We start from the raw sequence: 24066 nt of genomic DNA, 5'->3' as shown, positions 1-24066 counted from the left end.
ATGCTGGAGTGATATTAGGGATGTAATTAACATCCAGGGTGGGGGTAGTGTTGCCGGCCTTATGGGTAACCTGCGTACCGGTATGTGAGGTGAGGTGTGATGGGAAGCGTAGTCTCCGTGGATGTGTGTGGATGTGAGAAGCCGCTGCTCCCTCGCTGCAGCCGGTGAAGTTGATGTACAAATGAGTGTTGTTAGCCAGCAGAAGTGTATTAGATGAGCTGAAGATTACAGCCTCACAAGACTGCAGCGTTTGTCCTCTTGTAGACGACTCAATGAAAGCCTCTGGTTGGACGGTGAAGGATCTCTCCTGTCATTCTTCTGGTCGTGTCACCCGGACACTAGAAATGCGGGTCACCAGCTGAACGAGCAAAGGTCACGTTAGCATCCACAGCGTGCTCCCAACTAGGGTTCAGGGCCGATTAGCTGGAAAGGTAACACACCGTAACAACAGTGTTTACGGAGGCTTCTGGTTGGACTTATAGCAACACACGGCGACCACAAGATGGTGCTGTTTCACTGCTATCTGAAGTTATCTGAGGGCTGGGTGACATTATTTTGACAACACACTTTTGTTTACTTTACACTTTGTTGATTCTCAAAATGACAATGGATTCATAATTAAAAGTTTACATGCAAAGATTTGAAGCTCAGTGCACCAAATGTCGAGTCGATGCTGAATGTTACGGGGACGAATGCAAACACAGATTCCACATTTCTGAGGTGGTGTGTTCTTATAGTATGATGACAGTTTTGGTACAAGGTACAAGTATTAAAGTAAATGTACTTAGTTCCACCACAATTTCTGCTTCTACCAAAGTACAATGGAGGAATAGCTGTGGTGCTCAGTCACTAAAGTTTGGATTTCTGAAAAATAATGTCCACCAGTCTCTGAATAATTTACAGACTTCAATCGGTAGTATTCAGTATTCAAAAGTACTCATAAGATAAGATTATATAAGATAAGATAAGATTAGATAAGATAAGATCAGATAAGATAAGATAAGATAAGATAAGATAACACAGTTCTTTATTCGTCCCAATTCAATTAAATTTTATTTATAGTGTCAAATCACAACAGAAGTCATCTCAGGTCACTTAACACATTGAGCAGGACTAGAATACGCTCAAAATTTCAAGAGTCAACACAATTTCAAAGTCCCAACAACACCCAGGGGCGTTACAGCGACAGTGGCGAGAAAAAACTGCCTTAATAGCCTTTTAGGCAGAAATCTGGTGCAGCCCAGGCCCGTGGGTTCCCACTGCATTTGGTGTTGGTAGTATGGTAGTAGTAGCATTAACAGTAGTGGTGGTATTAACAGAAGCAATAGTATCAACAGTAGTAGTCCATGGCAGCAGGCACAGCCACGCCGAGATGGATCCATCCCAACCACGTCGCCGTAGACCAGAAAGCAGGAGTAGTTGAGCAGTCACAGAGCGGGCAGGTGGAGCTACAATGTGGTGTTTCCAGCATCAGGCCAGTTAGCAGTCTGCATCGGTCAGGACCTCAGTGGACTCTGCTGGACCAGAAAGCATAGCCAGACTCCCGGGAGTGATCCCGGGAGTAGTCAAGTTAGTGACAGTAGAGATGCCGATTTTAGTCAATTACTTTAATTAAACATACTGGCGGTAAGAGGCAAACAAGACCACAACATCGGTGCAGTCCGGATCAGGTTCCACCACGGTCCAGGGAGACCTGCTAGGCAAGAGAGCACAGGGGCAACATACACAGAGAGAGAGAGAGAGAGAGAGAGAGAGAGGCTCAGTGTGTCACTATAATCCCCCAGCAGTCTAGGCCTATAGCAGTTTAACCAAGAGCTGGCTCAGGGGCAAACCTGAGCCAGCCCTAGCTATAAGCGGTGTCAAAGAGAAAGGTTTTAAGCCTACTCTTAAATGTGGGAACAGTGTCTGCCTCCCGAACCGGAACCGGAAGACGGTTCCACAGAAGAGGAGCTTGATGGCTGAAAGCTCTGGCCCCTGTTCTAATTTTGGAGACTTTAGGAACTACAAGTAAGCCTTTATTCTGAGAGCGTAGTGCTCTAGGAGGACAGTAGGGTTTAATGAGCTCTTTAAGATATGATGGTGCCTGTCCATTAAGAACCTTGTAAGTGAGGAGAAGGATTTTAAATTCTATTCTGGATTTTACTGGCAGCCAGTGCAGAGAAGCTAATACAGGAGAAATGTGATCCCTTCTTCTGGTTTTAGTCAGAACACGCACTGCAGCATTCTGGACCAGCTGGAGAGATTTAAGAGATTTATTAGAGCAGCCTCATAATAAAGAATGACAATAGTCCAGCCTTGAGGTAACAAATGCATGGACCAGTTTTTCTGCATCTTTTTGAGACAGCATTGGCCTAATTTTAGTAATGTTACGCAGGTGAAAGTAGGCTGTCCTTGTAGTTTGTTTAATATGCAGTCAAAGGACAGGTCCAGATCAAAGATAACTCCAAGGTTTCTTACAGTAGCATTTGAGTGGGGAAATTTACAGCGTTACAGCAGCAAGACAGTAAAAAATAATAAGGATAACAAATAATAAACATGCATTGACAAGAAAAGTACAATATAAAAAAGATATTAACACTAAGACTATATAAAGAAAGTTCAATAAAGTAGAATATATAATGTACATAATAGACAATTTCCAGAATATATACACAATGGACTAGATATTTACATTATAGACAGAAATTGAGCATGGGATGTTATGTTTGTATTGCACTTGTGTAAAATAACAGTCTATTGCACTGGGATGAACAGCCTGGTTGTGTGTGGTCTACTGAGAGCTTGTGTAGCACCTAGAAATAACCACATTAATCGTGTTTTTGTTTGTTTACTTTTTATTTAATCTGTATTCTGGTGGTAATGCATTGTTGTTGTGAGTTGTGCATTTCTTCGCCTCGCCAGTAGGGGGCTTCATGAGATGTGAATTGGGGTAAGGGAAGTAGAAGAAGAGGAGTGTGCGCGCGCGGTGATGTAGCCTTGAGCTTGCTGTTGTTGGTCTTGCTACAAAGCAATAAAACGGAACTTTTATACACCACTAGTACCGTCGTCTTCTGAGTGGTGTAACAATTTGGAGTCACCGCTGGGATGAGAGATGAAGAAAATGATTAATTTGCAGCGAAAGACCACGGAACTCAGAGAGAAAAAAGCCCGGTAAAACCCCGGTGTGTGAGAGCAATGGACGCGAGGTAGCTGAGCTAACAGAGCTAACAGTTGCAGTCTAGCTAGTGCTACACGGAGCCGTTTTATTGTTTTCTTTCGGAGTGTTATCGAGTCACGAACGGGTAAGTCCCGAACAGCAAGATGTTAGAGCACCGTGAAGAGTTTCTTCTGGAAATAGAAGAAAAGTTGATTGGATTTACCATGAAAGAACTGCACCGAGTTTGTGAGAGCTGTCACATTGCGGGCAATGACTCAGCAGACATTACAGGTAAAACTCGACGTGCAAAACTCGCACGTTATACACTTTGGTGAGCGCGATGATTTATTGGAGAAAAAGGACGAAGGCATGTCTGTGCTTTTGCAACTGAAGGACCTGCTTGACGCCATGCGGGACAACCCAGGGACAGACTACGCGGACGAGGGAGAAGCAGGCCGATGGCGGGGGATCTGCGGCAGTTTCCACGCATGCGCGCAACGTCAGCGGGGGAGCAGCGGCACTCTCCACACCTGCGTTTAACGACGTGGGAGCAGCTCACCAGGCACAGCCCGCGTCGGAAGGACTACGAGGAGACGGCACGCCATTTCTGTCATTGCTGGAGCAAGGAGGAGCCCCGGAGACAGCGCGGTCCAACGAGACTCAGCACGGAGGCAGAGAGTCCACAAGCAACAGCTACTACGCTTCTTCAAGGGGGTTCAGAAAATATGTCAAAATAAATGGAACAGGACGGTACAGGACATCACGGGACGGGACATTACAGGCCATTTTGTTGACGCATGGCCACTAAGTGGGTCACCCAAAACAGTGTTAATTTCGGTGGCTATTTTAGATTTAGTCTTAGTCTTTAGACGAAAATGCTTATTAGTTTTAGTCATTGTTTACCTTCAAAGTTTTAGTCTAGTTTTAGTCGATGAAAAGTAAAAACATTTTAGTCAACTTTTAGTCATTACTTTTAGTCACATTTTAGCACTGCCGCCCCCATGCGTCTGCTTTAAGCTGCCGGTCCATAACTTGGCCTATGTTGAATCTGTTGTCTCATTCTTTTCCTATGGGCTGCATGTGGCGAGCTATTACAACAGGACAATTCCATTCCATCAAGCTTCTAGCTGCTTCTGTCTATGAAATATGGATATTATTTTGGGTAGTGTCCATGGGCGGTTTTGTTGCCAGGAATGGTCCTTTCCTCTCCCTGCCCTAAATGTGTGTATATAGTGTACTTCTTCTGTGCCATTTATGTATTTAACTTTCTCTATCACTACAATAACTCTTTGACTGTCATTTGCTCTGCTGTGAACTCCTCCGTGTCTCCCGTTTGGGCAAACACAACAACTCACGGCCAAGCGTAAATCAGGCTTTCTGATTGGCTGTAAAAGCCGCTACGGGAGCCAATACGAGCGTGCGATGCATAAACGTAAGCAGGGTACTGTTGTTTAGCCCCGTTTCTCTAGTTAAGAGGAAAAATAAACGTATGGTTTTTTTTAGTTTTTTTTTTAATAACCGTAGAACACACCATTAAAATTTTAGTCCCGTCTCGTTAACGAAAACGAAGCAGACATCTCTTCATAGTTTTTATCATCAAGGATTTATTTTTAAGCTCGTCATCGTCTCGTCTTAGTCATAGAAATATGCTTTTGACGAACATATTTCGTCATAGTTGTCGTTAACGAAATTAACACTGACCCAAACAAACTAGAAAACACTAGACCACCCGGCGCTTCTTAGGAGGGCTGCCTCCCAGCTGTCCAGCAGCTCTTTTACGCCCTACGCTAAGCTGTCGTTTCCTCTCTCGCAAAAGGGCCTGCATGTTCCTAACCCACTTTAGCTCCGGGCCCGCTGAGATCCGCCTAAATTCTTTGAGACTATCTAGGGGCTGTGAGGTGGAGGAGACAGGTGACGAGCTAGGGGCTGAGGCTGTCGCAGCTAAACTAGCTAAAGCTGTTCTAAGTGTGATCTTCGTTGGAGGATCACAAGCTAGAGGAGTCCGGGACTCCTTTTCTGGCACGGGGCAGAGCATGGAGGAGAGACCAGGGAAGAGCCTGAGGGGGGAGAAGGAGGAAGAACACGAGGAGGTGCTGGGGGAGGAGCTTGAGGTAGAAGGAAAGCTGCTTTGGGAGGGAACGGGGGAGAGAAAGGGGTGGAGCTCAGAGAAGGGGTCAAGGGGGGAGATCAGGGAAGAACAAAAGGGGGGGGGGGGGGGCAAGGGAGCAGGTAAAAGAGGAGCTTGAAGAGGAAGAGTAGAGAGGGAAGAGGGACGGAGGGAAACCTGTGGAAAAAGGTTTGGGAGGGGAAAACCTGGGTGATGAGCTCCCCAAGGAGCTGCTGGAGGAGAAAATAGTTCATTCAAATCAATGAAAACCATGTGAATCTGCTGGATGAGCTGATTCCACCGACACTTTCTTTGGATCATTGGGCTCGGTGATTTATAATGAGCAACAGGTTGCAGCGCTTGTTAACAGATCTCTCTGGTTCCTCGAAGACAAAAGAGCAACAAGCAAAAGAACTCGGTGGACGTACGGCCACTTCGGTAAAGTTGGCGCAAACGCAAAAACCAAACCAACAAAGTTGTCTTACCCGCATCCCGCGGTTCAGATCTGGGCCCTGGGGCTGCCTCTGGATCCGCAGCCCGGAGGGCCTTCGTCGGCCTCTTCTTCCCCGCAGTCGCTGTCTACGATCCTCTGGTTTCCGAATAAAGATGTCTTCAGGTCCTTCTTCTTCGGCGGTGTAAAACTCTCTGCTGTTTTGGGGTCTTTTGCTTGAAACTCTCTACTGTTTGGGTCCACTCTACAGTTTCACCAAGTCGTGTCAAGATCAAGTGCGAAAAGAGAACGCAAAATGGCCGACAGCTCTTTTATACCAGCTCTGACCGTCATTGTTCAATTTTATTATGTTTCCACGACAATGAGTGACGCGCGTGCGTTCTTGCGTGTGTGCGCGCGTGTGCTTGGGCATTCCGAAACAGACACATTTCATGTTTTTTTTCTCGTATTCTCATAATGTATTTTCATGTTCTTGTATGTCGTCATGTATTTTTGACACTGTGACAGGACATCAAACCATCTTCTACTGCAGATTCACTCATTGACTTTATGCTCCACATACGGGGGATTGATCCCCTATCGAGTTTGTTTGTTTGATTACAAAGAATTGAGCACTCTATCGTTTTTATGTTGCCTTTATTTTAACAAAGAGAGACAGATTATATATAAATATATATATATATACACAAGTTTTTGAGACATTTATTGATTTTTCTGCCATTTCAAGATCATCAGTGCTTCTGGTTTGTTCTCTTAAATACTAAAAATGACATTAGATTTATGATCATCTCATTTCAGATTATTTGATCATTTCATGCGTGTATCGGTGACAATAAAACTCTTTGTTTCTGACAAAACAAATTGACAAATGTGAAATCAGTATGTTTAGGAGTTGTCAGCATATTTTGATATAATTTTGTCCGGGATAATGTTGGCATGAATTGTTCATAAGAGCATGCCCCCAGAGGTTGGGCTGAGGACCCTCCAGGCTGGAAAAAATAAAGATGTGGCTCAACATGAGGCCTTGCTTGTGTTTATTACTAAATACAAATGTTAGCAAAGCTGTTGGCATCTTAGCATGAAATCCTCATCATCATCACTCCTTTTGGACTGCAGTACATTTTACTTGCTAATCCGTGTTTACTTTTACATGAAAACAGTTGTCAGCGTCTCCTCCCCCACATTATATCATGATGAAATGGTCTGGGTCTCTTCCCATGAGTGCACATTGACAGAGCAGGAGGGGCGGGTCTAATCACACTCATTAATGATGCCGTTGCTCCATTCATAACATCTATAACAGGACAAAATGTCTGCTGTCCAACAACCATCAAAAGGACAGAACCATATGCAAATTGTAATGAGCAGCAAATGTCAGCCTGGTGTATCAGTTTCCATATCAGTGGAAGAACCAGACCACAAGGCAATAAATAGCAATCAGATGTGGTTCACAACAGGCTGCAGACTGAACCTGATCTGACAGGACTAGAAACAGTCCACTGGGAAGATGCCCACATAATCTGATCAGACCGTCGTGGTCCGAGCTGCTGCATCCTGTGTGGGCGCTAAAAGGAACCTCCTTCATCGACTTTAGTGATGAAACTCGTTTTCAGCTTGGATGCAGATCAGTAAGTCATAACTCATGTCTCAGAAACTCTTCCTAAAATACCGTTGAGAGTTTGCTGAGGACGTCTATTTGGAAAAAATGACTTCCAAAAATAAATCTACATAGTGAGTCAGCTGATTGGCTCCAGGACACCATGACGCTGCTTTCACTAATGGATGAATCCTATCCAACACCTGTTTGTGGGTCTGAACAGTCATCTACATGTCATGGTTAAATCGTTGACATAGATTTCTAATCATAATAATGGATAACAAGTTGAAACAGTTAGTAGAAATAATAGATACACAGTTGAAATAGTGAAGTATAAATGGTTGAAATAGATGTCTAAAAGTGACCTGATGGATAAATTGTTAAACTTGCTAACGGGTGCATAAATGTTAAAACAGCTTAAAGCATAAACTGATGTAATAGTTAGAATAAATGGACAGAAATATCAAAACCATAAACGCTTAAACCAGCTTTCTAGAAAGTAACACGACTTCAAACTTGACCAAACATTTTAGTATGAATAAACTATTTTTATCTAATCAATATCCAGCTAAGATCAATAAACGTCAGCACACTTAGAACGTGATGAAGAGCAACAAAAAAGCTAGTTGTATTTATTTTCCTTAAAAACTCATACAGAACTCATAAAATGTCCTAAACACCACACAGATGTTCAGATGTTTGTTTTTATTTGAAGTGTTGTCATCATATTCTGATAAATGTACGTACACAAATGTATTGGGAGGATTATGAAATATGGGACGTTTAAGACTGCATACTTTTTATGAAATCTGCACAGGATGAATTAACAGTGAACTTAGGTCTTATGTAGGAATAACATGTGCAGGTCCATCGTGGCTCGTGGAACGATAATGAATCATTGTGATGTGTTTTCCATAAGAGATATTAAAACAGAAAGGAGGAGGGGGCGACGCTGCTCTTCGGTTGTTGTTCTGTTACTCCAAACACACAAACACACATGGATGTTGCTTCTATAAAAGTACAAGATACTCCACGACGTGTCAGATCTGAAGAAAACTCAGGAATAAATCAGCTGTATTAATCGTTCTGTGCAGAAGAAAAAGTACAGTAAATCTGACATTCATGAATTCCAATAATAACGTCTAGATTCATAAGCAAGGAGCACACATAGAGTGCAGTGCAATGATGGATCACAGGGCGAAGCATATAAAACCAACAAAAAAGCACTGAAACTATGTGGAAATATACAATAAAGAAGATAACATTGTACCAATAAACCCCAAATGCAACATGACAGAGCACCATGACCAAGGACCGCCATGACTGAGCAGAGATGAGGAAATATGGGTATTAAAAGTGTAATAAGTTAGTGGACACTTTGGTTTTATTTGCAGAGGTTTGGGGATATCCACACACAGAGGTGGACCAAGTACTCACATACTTCAAAATCTTACTTAAACGTGTAGAATATGGAACATACTGCTTTAAAATATCTACAAATGACTAGACCATGTTATTCACATTATTTTATTGACTTATGTATTGACATTATCCCAAATGTTTCCAACACTTTTCAAACCCAGAAAGTCCCGTTTAAAACGAGGTAAAGATCGGGTTCATTTGGCCGCCTGTCGATGGCATCTTTATTCCTGCGTTCATGGTCGTCTGACAGAAGCTGCCATGAATCTACTTTTAATCCAGTTTTACACAAGAGGCAACCTCCGGCTCTGAAAAGTGAAGCCAAAGCTGAAGTATCTTAAGCCTGCATTCTCTCTGCTGCCCATCAGGGGGCGACAACTCTGGTTGCAAAAAGAAGTCTGGTTGTATAGAAGTCTATGAGAAAAATGACTCTACTTCTCTCTTGAAGTATTATCTCTGTAAACATTGTAAACATGAGTTTATGGTCTCAATCTCAAGTCTTCTTCAATCCAGCATGATGTTCATTTAGTACATTATGATTCATTTAGAGTCAAATAGACCAGAAAGCAGGGGATGCTTTAGGGGGCGGGGCTACCTGCTGATTGACAGGTCGCTACCAACGCAGTTAGCTACTAAGATGACTTTAACACTTAGCTGTAAAGTTGACCCTGAATTATGAAGCCAACTTTGTGAGCAGCTTCACACCAGAATCCACATGGATCCAGATCCACCAATGGGTGACGTCATTTTGACGACACACTTTTGTTTACTTTACACTTTGTTGATTCTCAAAATGACAATGGATTCATAATTAAAAGTTGACATGCAAAGATTTGAAGCTCAGTGCACCAAATGTCGAGTCGATGCTGAATGTTACGGGGACGAATGCAAATACAGATTCCACATTTCTGAGGTGGTGTGTTCTTATAGTACGATGACAGTTTTGGGAAATCGACAAAAATAAAAGATAATTTTTTTCCAGTCTCAGAGCACCACATGGGTGGTTTGACTTAAATCACTTGAAAACACACAACAAAAGGCTGTTGAGAAATAACATCCCAACATAACATAACATCACCCCCTAGTGGTTAAAAGAGGGAACTGTAGCACTAAATGACCACACAGTGTATGGTACGGGCCAGATGGACAGTATAAAAACATGTTGCTATGACAACACTGTAAAACACCAACGCCTCTCTTCATTAAGCTTATCAGAGCGATGCTGATTCAACTTCATGCCATTTTAAAAGGCTGCTGTTGAATTTTACTGCTGGCAAAATATTGGGTTTCATTGCGGATCGCGATGAAATACATTCCATTATCAGGATCATAAATCATTTTAGAAGTATCGAGCTCTCCTATCATAGTAGAATTACAGCATGTGGGATACAAAAGTACATTTTTTTAATGTTTTATACTACTGCTGACAAGCGTTTCTATTAAAAGTATAAGCAGGAATGTAAAAACGGCATTAATAATCATAATGCAGAAATAAATCTAGAATGGGCCATTCTGTATATATATTTGGTACTTCAAGTATATGTTGATGCTAATATTTTTGTAATTTTACTTAAATATCTTTGAGTGAAGGCCTTTGATACTGTGTTATTGGTACTTTTACTGAAGTAAATGATCAGAAAACTTTCTATTTCTAAGTTACTGAGTAGCATTAAAACCAGACAACCGTCATCATTTTTCCATTCTTAAATAAATATTAAATATTAGAATTGTTACAAACGGCAAGTTTGTCTTCAGCAAATACTTTCATTTGATGCTAAATCTTGAATGTAAATCTTTGTACCTATTTCTGAAGGACATGGAAATAAAGAACAACATGACATCGAAACCCAAAATAAGAGTTTACTTTTAGTTCATTTACAAAATACAAGAAATACATTTAAAAACAATTTACTCCAGAGTTGAGTTTTTAAACATAGAAACTATAGAAAAGTTTGTTGCGTTGTTTTTACAGTGTTTTATTTATCAATGTTGTTTAGAGCCTCAGTCTGTTTGGATTCCAGCTTTTATTGTGAAGGATTTGCACAAACTGGAACATGGATTTTATGGATCAGAAATAAGTAACTTCCTGTTGCCAGTGTAGTGTGTACAGTAGTACAGTACTAGCCAATCAGAGTACAGTAGTACAGTGTTAGCCAATCACATCACAGTGGGGCAGGACTAGGCAGAAAACAAATGACAAGGTAACCACATAGCTGGAGCTGGTTAGCTTAGCTTAGCATAAAGACTTGAAAAAGATAGAAAAAGCACCAAAATCCACAGACCAACACCTTTAAAGCGTACAGAATAAACAAAGGAGATACAACAGTATAGTAGTTCTTAGTCTCAGATATGTGGTCTTCTGGTAAATTTGAAGATCTTTAATGCACCACCTGCCGACAGTAGCCTAAACCTCAGACTGACTGGGTATTATTACCACTCGCTTCTTCAGTCTAACTGTTGTTTATCTTCCTTTGTCTATCGGGTCATAGACAGACATAATCTACCATGAATACATGCATTTGATTGGCCACTGTGTGTTGCCACAAAACATGAGCCAGGCAAAAAACCTTACCTTCAAATAACCTTTATTTACAGCGCACCTCACCTGAGGACTCAGCACATTTACAAATCTACATGTTCAAAATATTCACAAAGGCAGAATCCAGGAATACAGGGAAGAATGTTCATACAGCAGAAATGTTTGGTTTTAGTGTCTGTTAGCAGATGGTTGGTTGCTAACGTGCTAAGCTACGATGGTGAACATGGTGAACACGATGCTACACATGTTAGAAAGCTGCTATCGCTCCTGCTGGGATCATTTGCTCCACCTGTGTTAGTGGCAGATTGACTGAGCATCAACTCACTCAGACGTTGGTAAAGGCACACCCTGTCACAGCCCTGTTTGTAGGCGTGAGAGCACATGTGTTGGTGTGCGATCATCTGTGCAGATAAACAGCCAGGATCTGCTCCACCAGTCGTACAGTCGGTTGGCTGATCGGGTGGTGAGGCGGCAGCTTCTCCTCGGCACGCGACAGCTTCACGAAGTACCTGGAGGGAAAAACACAGATCCTTAGATAAAACCCAAGGAAGCCCGCTACATCTCAGAGGAAAACATCCTACTAGTTACTGCACTTCTACTTACTCTACACATTTAAAAAAACACTATTTGCAAAACGAATGGACCCGGTAGTGTGAACATTTCACATCACTATTATCCTGGCCAAAATAATTACACAATATTATCCACAATATATTATAAAATATGCTTAAAACTCTTAAAGCCACTAAAACATACTGGAATCACTTTATCACTTGTTTATTGTGTCACAGATAAGACACACATCTTCTTAACGTGTAAAATAATCAAATCATCTTAAAAATAAGACTGTTTTCAGAGCAGCACAAACCTGAACTCCACTCTGAAGTGGGAGCTGAGGTGCTGGGCCAACTGGTTGTTGTACTGCAGGCAGGCCAGCAGGAGGCGACAGCGCTGGAAGAGCAGAACAGACTGAACCGGACTCACAAAGGACTCCTGCAGGTCTGACAAAACCAGCACCACCTGCTGGACCTGGTGACCAATGAAGGACAACTGCAGAGACACAAGGAGACCAGCTTCATTTCAGTTTTGACTCCACACCACACTTTATAGATCAATATTATACAAAAGTGTTACTTGGTGACTCAACACTTTATAGAAGAAAAGGCAACATTTGAATGGAGGCATTTCAGGCAGTTCAGGAGGAGAGTAACTCCCTCTACACTTTGACTCTTAAGTCAAGTTTGAAGCTTCACGTATCTGACCAAGCTTCCTTATTTGGCCACTTCATGTGAGAATATGTTTCCCATCTCTACTAAAGTGCCAGTGAGGAACGTTACCAGGTGAGGATGTGGCTGCAGGACTCCGAGCATCCAACCGACAGACAGGGAGTTGTCCGCTGAAGAACATCTGCTGGCCTAAATAAAGTCAATAAAGTGTAAATTCACAGGCTGAGTGCAAATGATTGGACTTCCCCACACTTGCAAACAAGACATTTTACACCTATATGTATGATATATTTGGATTTGTTTCTTATAGACAAGCAAAGATTGTTTCGTATCCAAACCTTTGTCTCCCCCTTTGGCAGTGAGAGTAATTAAAATAGTATTCCATGGTATAGTTGTCACTCACCTCGTGGCCTAAAAGCAGCAGTTCAAAGAGCAGGGAGCAGGCAGCGTCCAGATACTCAGCTAGGAAGTCCTGAGGCTGACAGAGAAGGACAGCTGTGACATTTAAAACGGATTCAATACATAATGACATTAATGTGAGCAGCTCACCTCACAGTCAACCTGGGATCTTTGGTTCTGTGTTTGAAGCTCTGCAGCACAAATCAAGGCAAGCAGCATTCTGGAGGCCAGGGCACCTCTGCAGGGAGGGAGGGGGGGGAGGGTGTTAATAACAGAGACAGGATTATTATTCCATAAAGGTAAAGTCAAGAGGATGGTGAGATGTTGACTTTTTGGCAGAGAGCAGGTTGAGTCTGGCTGGTTCGACATCCGTCTCTCTGAACATGACGGCGAGCGTCTGGACGATCAGAGTGCTCAGTCTGAACAGAAGCATCGAGCTGGCGTTAAATCAGAGCCTTTATGGCATGAGGTCCATTAACAGTACTTCAGTCAGGACCACTTTGTCAAAAATAATCTTTATTTACTTACACAAGTTTCATTTGGCGGTATGGTACTGTTCTGGGACTCCCTGCTCTTCCACGCGCTTGCGTGGAAAGCCTGAGGCAGGAAGAGCACACCTTCCTGCCCTTCATGAGCCATCATGAACGGCATAAGCAGGGAGCGGAGCAGCAAAGAAAACCCCCAAAACGACCACACCGGCAATTTCCTGACCCTCTTGCTACAAGAGATGTCAGGAGGCTATCTGAGTTAAACATAAATGTAGCCTATGGGTCATTCCATGTCATTTCATCAAATTTCTGAAAATCTTCCCACCTGACCATCTCAGAATGTCCTGAAAAAATTCAAGTACAAAGACACACTTGGTAATAGGACAAATCCAAAATATTAGGTCTCTACTGTCAATAGTTTTCTCATGAAACATCATTGAATGAAGAGTAGTTTAGACGGTTTTTGGCATCATGCTCTGAAAAGCCATTTTTAAACAGCAATATCTGGAAAACTATCTCACCTGTGGCCTTCAAAATTTCTACAGTGTATATCCGTTACTAATAGCCTCCAGACATGGAATATCGGGGGTGCAGCTTAATGATAACCTAGTATGGTAGGTACTTAAAATGTGGCTTGTTGAAATAAAGTAGTACATTTGAAGAGTGGCTGAGCTCCCATTTTTGCAGATAAAAGACTTCTATCACATCTGCCTCTATCTCCGGGGTTAGCTTAAACATTCTACAAAATATGGTTTCTCTCAGATGATTAGTTTCACGGATATTTAGGCTCAAAAATGGAAGTAAACACATCTTTGCCCAACTTCAGAGTCATATTCCAAAAAACTGACAACACATATCAGGTCCAAACTTACTTATTTTGAAAGATCATATTCTTGTTAAAATCATATTAAAAAATCGGGAGGGTGTTTTGCCTCATTTTGTCGCAGTGATTTTTAAAAATCCTGATATTGGTGGGGTTTTTGTGGCCGGTTTAGGTACTGCATGTCCTAACAGCCTACTTGTAAACATCACAGCAGGGCAATTCAGTTGTGCTTTTTTTTTACCATTTACTAAAGACTTACATGTGACTAAATGCTACTGATAAATTTAGCCTTACGAAAACATTAAAATGTAGCACAGTTGTAGTTACAGAGGCAATAAGTCCTTGAATGTGAGTTAAACATGCTGAAAGCAGCTTTTAATGTCTTGAACCATGAACAAACATAGCATAATATTGAAGACTGTACATTTTGTCATACTTTAAGTACATACATTACACAACCAAATCAAATAATCTTAATTTGAGCATAAAGATTTTACATTACAGTAGAAAAGTCTCCAAAGTTTGATATTGAATAACGGTTTGTCTCCAGACATGGAGTCGACTCAGGACACAAATTTGGCAACAGCAACAGTGTCAAGAAAAAACTGCCTTATAGCTTTTAGGCAGAAATCTCGTGCAGCCCAGGCCCTTGGGTTCCAACTGCATTTGGTGTTGGTAGTATAGTATTAGTAGCATTAACAGTAGTGGAGGCATTAACAGAAGCATGTATCAATCCTTTAAATAGGAGATAAGCCGGTCCGTTACCCCTCGGTTTGATGAATACCCCTCAGCTTGATGAAAAAGAGAGACAGACGTGTCCTATCATGCCTATATATTTTATATATAGTGATGAGCATGCAATAATTGGCCCATGGCTTTTTGAGCATCTAGGATGGCTCTATTTCCAGGGCGCAGGTAACGTTCGTAGGCAGATGACGACCATCTGCCCATGGCTTTTAGGGTGGACACAGGAGCGACCATTGCTGCTGTAGTTGCTGCTCCTATGCGGAACGAATGAGCCGTGTAGCGTTCTGGAGGGAGGCCCCAGAATTGGCACAGGAGGCGGAGGCAAGAGGTGAACCAGGCTCGTGACAGGTTCTCCTCCCTCCGTGATGAACAGCGGCTCCTGTGGGCTGGCTGGAGCACGGCTTTCCAGATAGCGGGCCATGGAAGACAGTGGACAGAAATCAGAGTTAGTTTGGGAAATTGGAACTGATATCCCGCTTCTGTCTCCGTCAGTTTTGGAATGTTTCAGGAAAACACAAAAGTAATAACTGTGGACCGTTACATCGCTTATGGTGAGGTCTTGAGAGGGATCGAAAGACCGTGAGCGTGTGGTGAATTCTCCGCACCTTAAAAACCCGTAAAAGGCTGTGAGGAAGACTGTCTCTAACAGTGAGTCTATATAAGAACCAAAGCACCCGTTCCTTAATTGAGTGATTCATTTGTGGAGGAGTGAAAGGGAGACGAATGTCGTTGCCTTGAGGTTTCTCTCTTTTGAAGCCGTTTAGCAGGAGCTTAATGGATGGTTTCTCTAGCAAGCTGTTGGGGGATGGATCCGAGCAGCACAGGTGGAACTGAACACCTGCGAGGAGGCCTTTGATGGAGGACGGCTGCATTTTGCGGGACTCAAAACAGTGAACCAGAAAAGCACATACAGTGGGAATACTTATGGGAAGAATTGTGACGGAGAAGGTGGAACAACATGCAGTGAAATAGGACCATGCAGAGTGATACAGTTTTAATGTAGATTTAGCTAAACCGGAACGCATGTAGTTAGCAGCTGACAGCATGTATGACTGCAAGGTGGTGTCTAATCTAGCACCGTATGGCGGAAGGGAGGGCAAGCCAGGCTGGATGGCGCTGCTTCTGGACACACTCTGTGGAATTTCTGAAATTTGAATCGAGACAGAGCGTCAGCAATCTTATTGTCCGATCCTGGAATGTGAGCTGCTTGAATGATGAAGTTACCCAGCACGGATGCCCAGGTAAGGCGTATTATAAATCTGTTAATTAATGGTATGGAGGAATGCCCTTTGTTGATAATGTTAACGGCTGCTTCGTTGTCGCAAAATAATGTAATTTTCTTCCTGGACCAGTGTTTCCTCCAGAGAAGACAGGCTATAATGATGGGGTATATTTCCATTAGGGCCGAAGAAGGAGCACTGGTTGGTAGAGATGATAATTCTTTTGGCCACGTATCAGCAAACCACTGGTTATTAAAGAACCCCCCAAAACCCACGGAAGGAGCTGCGTCGGTGAATAATCTAATGGCCAGAGAAGATTCTGTATAATCATGGTAGAAAAAGGAGATGCCGTTCCATTTTTCGAGAAGCAAAGACCAGAATCGGAGCTCTGATCTGCACACTTCGTCAAAGGTTACTGTGTCGTGTAGTTTTTCTGCTGTTTTTGAGAGGTCAAGAAGCCTGGATATGAATGAGCGGCCCTGAGGAATCACACGCATGGCGAAATTGAGATGACCTAGCAGGGAGAGGAGATCTCTTTTTGAGATGGTTTTTGCAACCTGTTCCTTCATTATCTCCCTGATGCGATTTAATTTTGCGAGAGGCAGGGAAGCTTGCATGAGAATGCTGTCTAGTTTAATACCCAGAAATTCAATGGCTTGTAACGGACCTGAAGTTTTTTCCTCGGATAAGGGGAGTCCTAGATTTTTAAAAGTGTCTTTAAGTGTGGTGATACCATGGTCTGGGGTAATCTACAAGCAGAAAGTCGTCTAACAGGTGAAGCACGAATGGCAGCTTGCAATTATTTAACAGGATCCAGCAAAGAGCTTCTGACAACGTGTCAAAGATTTTTGGACTGCTGCGACACCCGAAGGTGAGGCTAACTGCAAAATACATTTTCTCTCTCCATTTAACACCGAACAGATGCCATTGAGAAGGGCGCATGACTTTAAACGCGTCTGTGATGTCAGCCTTTGATAACCACGCACCTCTACCTGCTTGTTTGATGAGCTTGATGGCGTCGTCGATTGAGGCATAATACAGAGAGAACGGCTGAAGCGGGATGAGGCTGTTAACACTTTGGACTCCAATCTGATGAGGGGCGGATAAATCGATGATGAGGCGCTTTTTGCCGGAATATTTCTGGGTAGCAACGCCTATGGGGTTGATGCGCGATACGGAAAAAGGTGATTTATCCAGAGGTCCGATCATGAAACCTTTCCTGACTTCTTTCTCCAGTAGGGAGTCTACTATTTCAGGCTCTTTCAAAGCAGACTGCAGATTTTTACATGCATGAGACATTTTAGGCAACCATATCAAACCGGCCATGAACCCTTGGACCAGTCCGGTTAAAAAATAATTGACAAAGCAGCGGTTTGGATGCTTCCTTAAAGCCTTCCCCAGCTCAGCCACGTTGACTGGGGTTGAAGGTTTTATTTTTTCTTTACCTTCCTCACAAAGCGGGTTCGTCTGGGACACACTGATTTGGGATGCCCGTCCCCGCAATAGCTGCAAGCATGAATATATTTACAGTTGGCAAATTTGCAAACATTTTCATTGAAATTATGGCACATTGGAGTCCAAAACGATGTCACCTTATCCTCGTATTGCCACGGAGGAGCAGCAGGGTGAGTACAAACGCGGATAACAAATTTTTCTTACGGGAGCTTGTCTTGCGAAAAAGCCAGCAGAGGAAGCAGCGAGGGAGGTCAGGCTAGAGCAGTTTAAATAGCGCGCTCTGAATGCAATTTCCCAATAGGAAGCGAGCACGGGGAGTCAGCTGACCTCCTCGGTTTTGACAGCTACGCTGTTTCTGCTGATTTAGAGCTTGATGTCGTGGCCTGCCAGAACTAACGCTACGCTTGATATAACTGGTGAATTATAAATGACCTTTTACAGGTTTCTGTGTAACACACACACACACACACACACACACACACACACACACACAGACACACACAAACACACACACACACACACACAGATTACATGGACGGGTTATTACAATGTAAAGTTCACTACTGGTAAACAGTATTTCTGCTAGAGAGGCGCGACTAGCAAGCCGTGACCGCGTAGGCGACGCTGCACGCTCGATGACAGGCAGGAACCTCGGCCAATCCGTTTATTCGGTCGGAATAAAATGATTGGTCAGACTTTTATCAGAAATATATGAGAATTAAACATTGATGAGTTTCAACACCTGATGGATTTATTTGACATTTTAGTGTACCATACGCTTATTAGGAGCATTTTAAGTTTACAGAAGAAAAGTGTAAAAATGACAGAAAGGTAAGAAGTGCTTTAAGTGCAAATTTTCTTACATTTTCAGGAATTATACATTATAGGGTGCTACAGGAATTATACATTATAGGGTGCAATAGGCCCCAAAGTCAAGTTTTTTTTTCTTACTTTCTGGTTGTCATGGAGATGTTATGCATCTATGTTGTAAACATGAAAAAAAGAAAAAAGAAGCCAAACGTGACATTACTGTGATGTTGTGCCTTTGATCTAGATCAAAGCCAAAAGGTGTGACATCACTGGTCCAGAATCCTATATAAGTGACAGAGTCCAAAGCACTGTAGATGGCTCTCAAAACAGTGAATTGCAACAGTTTTGGTGATAAAGAGATTGAAAGAGTTCCTGGAGTAACTGCCTTATGGATCATTTGTTCAAAGACAAGATGAACTCAAATGTAAAGAAAACCATAGGGTTTCCTTCTCTGCTCGATGATGTGATTTTCCGGCTTCGCAGCCTCTCAATTTGTGAGGTTCCACGTCCTCCACCTGCTGACGGTATCATGGACATGAAAGGATCTCGTAAAAGGATGCACCCAAAATCGTGTGAAAATGTCTTTTGGAAAAATGATGACATTGTTCCAAAGCCTCCGAAACGGCCAAGTCATGAAGTTCCACTGCCTCCAAGTCCTCCACCTGCTGACGATGTGATGGACATGAGACGTTCTCGTAAAAGGAGGCAGAAAAAGAAACACCCAGCTTTGAGACGCATTGTGTTTCCTTGTTTGGATGATGACGTTGCTCCAGAGCATCCTAAACGGCTGCATCAAGAGGTTCCAGCGCCTCCAAAAAAACCAACAAGAAACGTAGGAGTCGTAGGAGAGACGTAGACACAGTAAGAAGGTCCTGGGTCTGTCCCAGGTCTTCTCTGTGTTGAGTTTCCATGTTCTCTTGTGTGGGTTTTCGCCGGGTGCTCCGGTTTCCTCCCATTAAAAAAAAAAAACACAAACGTGGGAGTTAAAAGAAGTCACCCTTAATCCAGAAATGTTGCATTTCCTTGTTTGGAGCATGAGATTGCTCTGAAGTGACCTAAACAGAGATATAAATATGTATAAAGATATGTATATCTTTATCTCTCTATATATCAGTGGCAAGCAGTGACCTTTTACTGTGGTCATGCTGAAGTGTCAATACCATGCGCACCCGTGGGGGGGCATTATATTTTTTAATGAAAAATATAATATGGTTTTTAACTACTACAGTGGAAACCGCTTGTAGTGATCACGTTGGTCCAGAGTACATTTGATCACTATACGCGGTTGATTACTAAAACCAAATTGTTATTACAGTATTTCACTTATTTTTTTTATGGAGAACATCATCTAAATGCCAGTTGTATAGTTTTTCAATGAGAAAAATGTGACGAAACGGTCGTCAGCGCGATCCTCTCGTCAGCTCCAAACTCACCCGTCTGCACCTCAATCACAGACTATATGGAGTTAGATTTGTGTCTTTATTACATGCGAGAAAATAAATGATCTCAGAGAAAAAAAATGTTTGAGAGAAAAAGTTATCACACTGATAGCAAAAAAGCATTTGATGAGAGAAAAAAAAATATTTGAGAGAAAAAGTGTTCATACCAATAGCAAAAGATAATAATATTTGAGACTAAAAAAGTTTTGAGAGAAAGTATTTTCTCATAGAAAAAAAAAATCTCTCTCAAAATATATTTTTTTAACTCTCCAATATAGATTTTTTGCTATCAGTGTGAACACATTTTCTCTCAAAACGTTTTGCTTCTCGCTCTCAAAACCACAGTCTTTGCTCTCGAAGCAATTTCTTGCTCTCGTGTCAGGATTTTGCTCTCGCTGTGAAAATTATGTCATGGGCGGGGCCACGTTCCTATTGGCCGGTCGGGTGACTCGTCTTGGGAGTCGAACTGAATCATTACGCCATTGTCGATTCACAGGCATGGATGCGCTGCCTTAATTAAGCGCGGAGACTCCAATGTTTCGGTAAGATGATGATACACACAACTCGATTGGTAGCTAGCTGTGCAAGTCGGTAATCAAAATCATTCCCATCAAAGGAGTGACTGTCTAGCCCTAACAGGTTAGAGAGTAACAGATCAGAGGTATTAAAGGATGTTTAACTGGTTAGTAATGTGGAGTTCAGCTCAGCTAACATCACTGAAGATTAAACATTAAATAGGCTATCCTAAATGTAAGCTAGTTTGCCATTACTGATGTGTTTGTCAGATTGTCATGGACAAAGAATAGCACTCATTCATGAATGTGTATTATATTATTAGCATGCTAATCGCTAGTTAAGCTAATCGCTAATTAGCCACCATGCTAGGTAAACTTGCAAACTCACCTGGTTTATACTGTTTTTAAATCAAATGCCAAATGAATATGTTGATTTAGATAATTTCACTCCTTATTTAGTGGGTAGTGAGCTAGTTTCTACCTTTGCACTTGCTAGCCTCAAAGCACCTGAAGAGTAACTGCTTGTTCATCATATACAACCTCCTGGACAACTTTCAGCTAGTCTGCATGGAAGGTGGCAACCCTATAGCTAGCTAACGTTAGACAGTGATTGATATACCGTTTGAAAGTGTCCCACCTAGTTTTGTGTAAAATAGTCTTTGTATGGTTGTTGCACTGCACGTTTAGCTACACTGCATGTATAGCTTGCAAACTCAGCTACACAGGGCTTATTCAAAATATTTTTTACCATCTAGCCGAGGTCTAGAGCTGACAAGGTAAATTGCAGGTCTAGGACTAACTCTTACATTAGCAACCCACGAATATGTGTGTGCCTGTACTGTCATGGTAATTATTTTTTCTTTTAAATCCCAGCATGGGTTAGGGTCTTCCCAGCATGGAAAACCGACCACAGGTAAGCCATTGAAAAATGATTTTTAGTTAAGTACATTGGCACAAGATAGTTATTTTAAATATGTTTGTACATCTAAACTAAAATCCCTCCCAGTTAAATGCGGCTGAGACACAGGAGAGGGCACGGCAGCTACTTGCCCTGATTTCATCAGTCATACCTCCACAAGAACAGCGACAGGGCAGCCAGTGTGAAATGGCCAGGGCCCTCATTTATAAAACTGTGCGTAGGATCCTTACTAAAAGTGTACGTACGCCAAAAAGCCAAAGTTTGCGTGCGCCAAAAAAAAATCTGATTTATAAAACTGTGCGCACGCAAGCTGTACGCAATGTTCCCTTTATAAATCACAGGATCACCTACAAGTGTGCGTACCTGAATCCCGCCCTGTACACGCCCACATTTTACTATGTTAATGAGCCGGCATGCAATCGTTTCCGTGTGGTGAATCACGGCGACAGGTCAGAAAAATAGCGAAGAAACGTTACTTTTCAGAAACGGAGAAAGAGACACTTGTTGGGGAGGTGGAGGCCCGGACAATAATTTAATTTAGTGGCCACAGCAGCGGGATCACGAATAAAAAGATGCAGTGCGAGTGGCAACACATCGCTGCTGCTGTCAACGGCGTCAGTGGGACGGAGCGGACGGTGATCTGAAGGTAAATGACATCTTTCCGCTCCTAACATAGATTTAATGTATTGCTAGAGTATTTGAGGAAGTTTGATTTTGATGTGACGTTGACGGGGATCGTGTCCGAAAAGGAGGGAGACACAGACGCGACTGAGACCAGAGGGATAAGGGTGAACAGATTTTAAACTTTTATTGTATATATAACAAAACGTTAAATAGTTTCTGTCCTTCCAGAGTCTGCAGCGTGTGGCGTAGAGGAGAGTGACGGTGAGGAGGGTGATGTGAGGAGGGTGACGGTGACGGGCCCTCCCTCGGCACAGCGTCCGGGTCCGGCGCAAAGCAGCAGCGCACCCCGGGGCGCATGGCACATCAAGCGGTCGGGTGCTCACTAATGCCGTCTTGCAACTTCAGCGAGACACAATCACCGCCATCAACAACGTTGCAGATGAGCTACGGCAAACGCGCACTGTGATTAATAGTATATATATTTATACTTTATATTACAAACGCATAACATCCTCACGGATTCTTGCGCCCTGTTGATAACCCTCCAGTCGGTCAGTGGGACGTGGCTCGGGGTCATCGATAAATTTGCGCTCTCCACGCTCCACGACTGAGCGCGCACGAGCGTGCCACTCATTATAGCGCATTTCCTCTGCGCTCTGGTGGTTTAAAAACGAGGATAAGTGTAACAATTATACGATGGCTTAATGGCTGTATGTATGTGCGTTGATGATATATGTACATAAATAAGGAGAATATTTAGTTATTCCCGCTGTGTTCTACAGTGATCTAATGGAAGGTATTTATTGTATACTGTATTACATGCATTTGGGCCGTCTCCTCCTCCTGCGGTGACAGCGCTGATTCAATATTTCAAAATTATTTTGATTTAAGATACAAGTCAGATTTTAAAAGAAGGTGTTAATATGAAAAAAACTATCACTCATTAAAAGCGTCAAAAACATTGCTGGAGTTCCTCATGATAACGCAGATCTAACGTATGATATGGAGTGTAATTAAATGTGTGCGAGTCATCAAAACTATATAGTTCTTCTCACGTTTACTGCTGATTCCCTTCCAGTCTCCAGAATGTGCGTACAGGTACACATGCCTCAGAGTTTGCTTACGAGTACGCAAACTTTCCCGTCAAGTTTGGTTTTTATAGATCACAACATTTGCGTGGAAAGTGGCGTGCGCATGTTTCCAGCCCCGTTTTGTGCGTACGCAAGCTTTATAAATGAGGGCCCAGGTCCTCCAGGCCCACAGGAAGTCAGATTGTGCACAGCTCCGTCCAGTGTGAAATGGCCAGGTAGAGGTCTGCACCCATCATATGTATTGGTTATTGACTTTATGGCTCCACTATTTTCTAAAATAAGGACAGTCCCCCATTTCCTACATTTCAGGTGTCTTGTCTTTTTTGTTTTGGCTGCTACAGGCAAGATCAGTAATGTAGTGATCTAATAGAGCAGGATAGGTCTGGTCAACCACATCAGTTTTTTTTTTTAGCTTTTTAGTCGTAGGCTATGTAGGTAGCTTTGCCTAGCCTGACTTTCAGAGAGCTTGGCCTACTGGTAACATTAAGTCTGGCAACATCCATATTCTGTTTTTGGCTGCTGGTTACTGGCAGCGTTTCTTGACAAATCCTTCTTATTTAGAAGCTAAATGAATCAATTTCATTCCCCTTTTCTCCCAGTTTGTTAGCCAATTACACACAACCTATCATCCGATTGTACACAACCCCGCACGATAGGCTATCTGAAAGAGAGTTTAATATTGACACTGTATCTTAAAGCGGCCCTCTCAGGCTATACTAACTTAAGGCTTTTTCGATTGAATGTTTAAATTATGCATGTAGGCTTTGTATAGATAGATATAGATAGATTGATATTCATTTATTGTCATTGCATATAAAACACAACGAAATTTTGTTTGTAGCACCAAAAAAAAAATCTGCATAAAAGGGGGACATAAATAAAGGTTAAAGTAATAGATAATGCACAGATAAGTAACATAATGATAAATAAATAATACAAATAAAAGTGATAATGTTACGTCCCGGTAGGGCTAGGGGATGACGGGAGTAACATAGTAAATAAGAAACGGGACGTAAAGGAAACAAAGGAAACGGTAGCAAGAATGTAGAACAAAAACGGCT

At 42.3% G+C, this 24066-nt stretch overlaps 2 protein-coding genes across 2 annotated transcripts in view; both read right to left on the bottom strand.

Moving 5' to 3' along the window:
* The window catches only part of LOC311031936 (tubulin beta-1 chain-like), a 131929-nt gene that overhangs the window by 83808 nt on the left and 24055 nt on the right, over positions 1-24066 (bottom strand). The window lies entirely within an intron of this gene.
* Positions 11093-13338, bottom strand: LOC311031890 (uncharacterized protein C12orf56-like). Its single transcript, XM_084038444.1, has 6 exons — positions 13204-13338; positions 13025-13112; positions 12879-12953; positions 12587-12664; positions 12118-12299; positions 11093-11758 (listed from the first exon to the last, which is right to left on the bottom strand). The coding sequence occupies exons 1-6, from the start codon at positions 13305-13307 to the stop codon at positions 11647-11649; spliced, it is 639 nt and encodes a 212-aa protein (XP_083894570.1). The 5' UTR covers positions 13308-13338; the 3' UTR covers positions 11093-11646.

Source organism: Eutrigla gurnardus (genome assembly GCF_963514095.1).
Source record: "Eutrigla gurnardus genome assembly, chromosome: 21".
NCBI lineage: Eukaryota > Metazoa > Chordata > Actinopteri > Perciformes > Triglidae > Eutrigla > Eutrigla gurnardus.
The sequence above is the reverse complement of the archived record's forward strand: the minus strand, read 5'-3'. Positions and strand labels throughout refer to the sequence as shown.

Coding starts and splice junctions, on each gene's coding strand:
- LOC311031890 (XM_084038444.1), bottom strand. CDS start 13,307: ATGCTTCTGTTCAGACTGAGCACTCTGATCGTCCAGACGCTCGCCGTC. Junction 12,665..12,878: donor TGCTGCTTTTAGGCCACGAG/GTGAGTGACAAC, acceptor GACTTTATTTAG/GCCAGCAGATGTTCTTCAGC. Junction 12,300..12,586: donor TGCAGCCACATCCTCACCTG/GTAACGTTCCTC, acceptor GTGTCTCTGCAG/TTGTCCTTCATTGGTCACCA.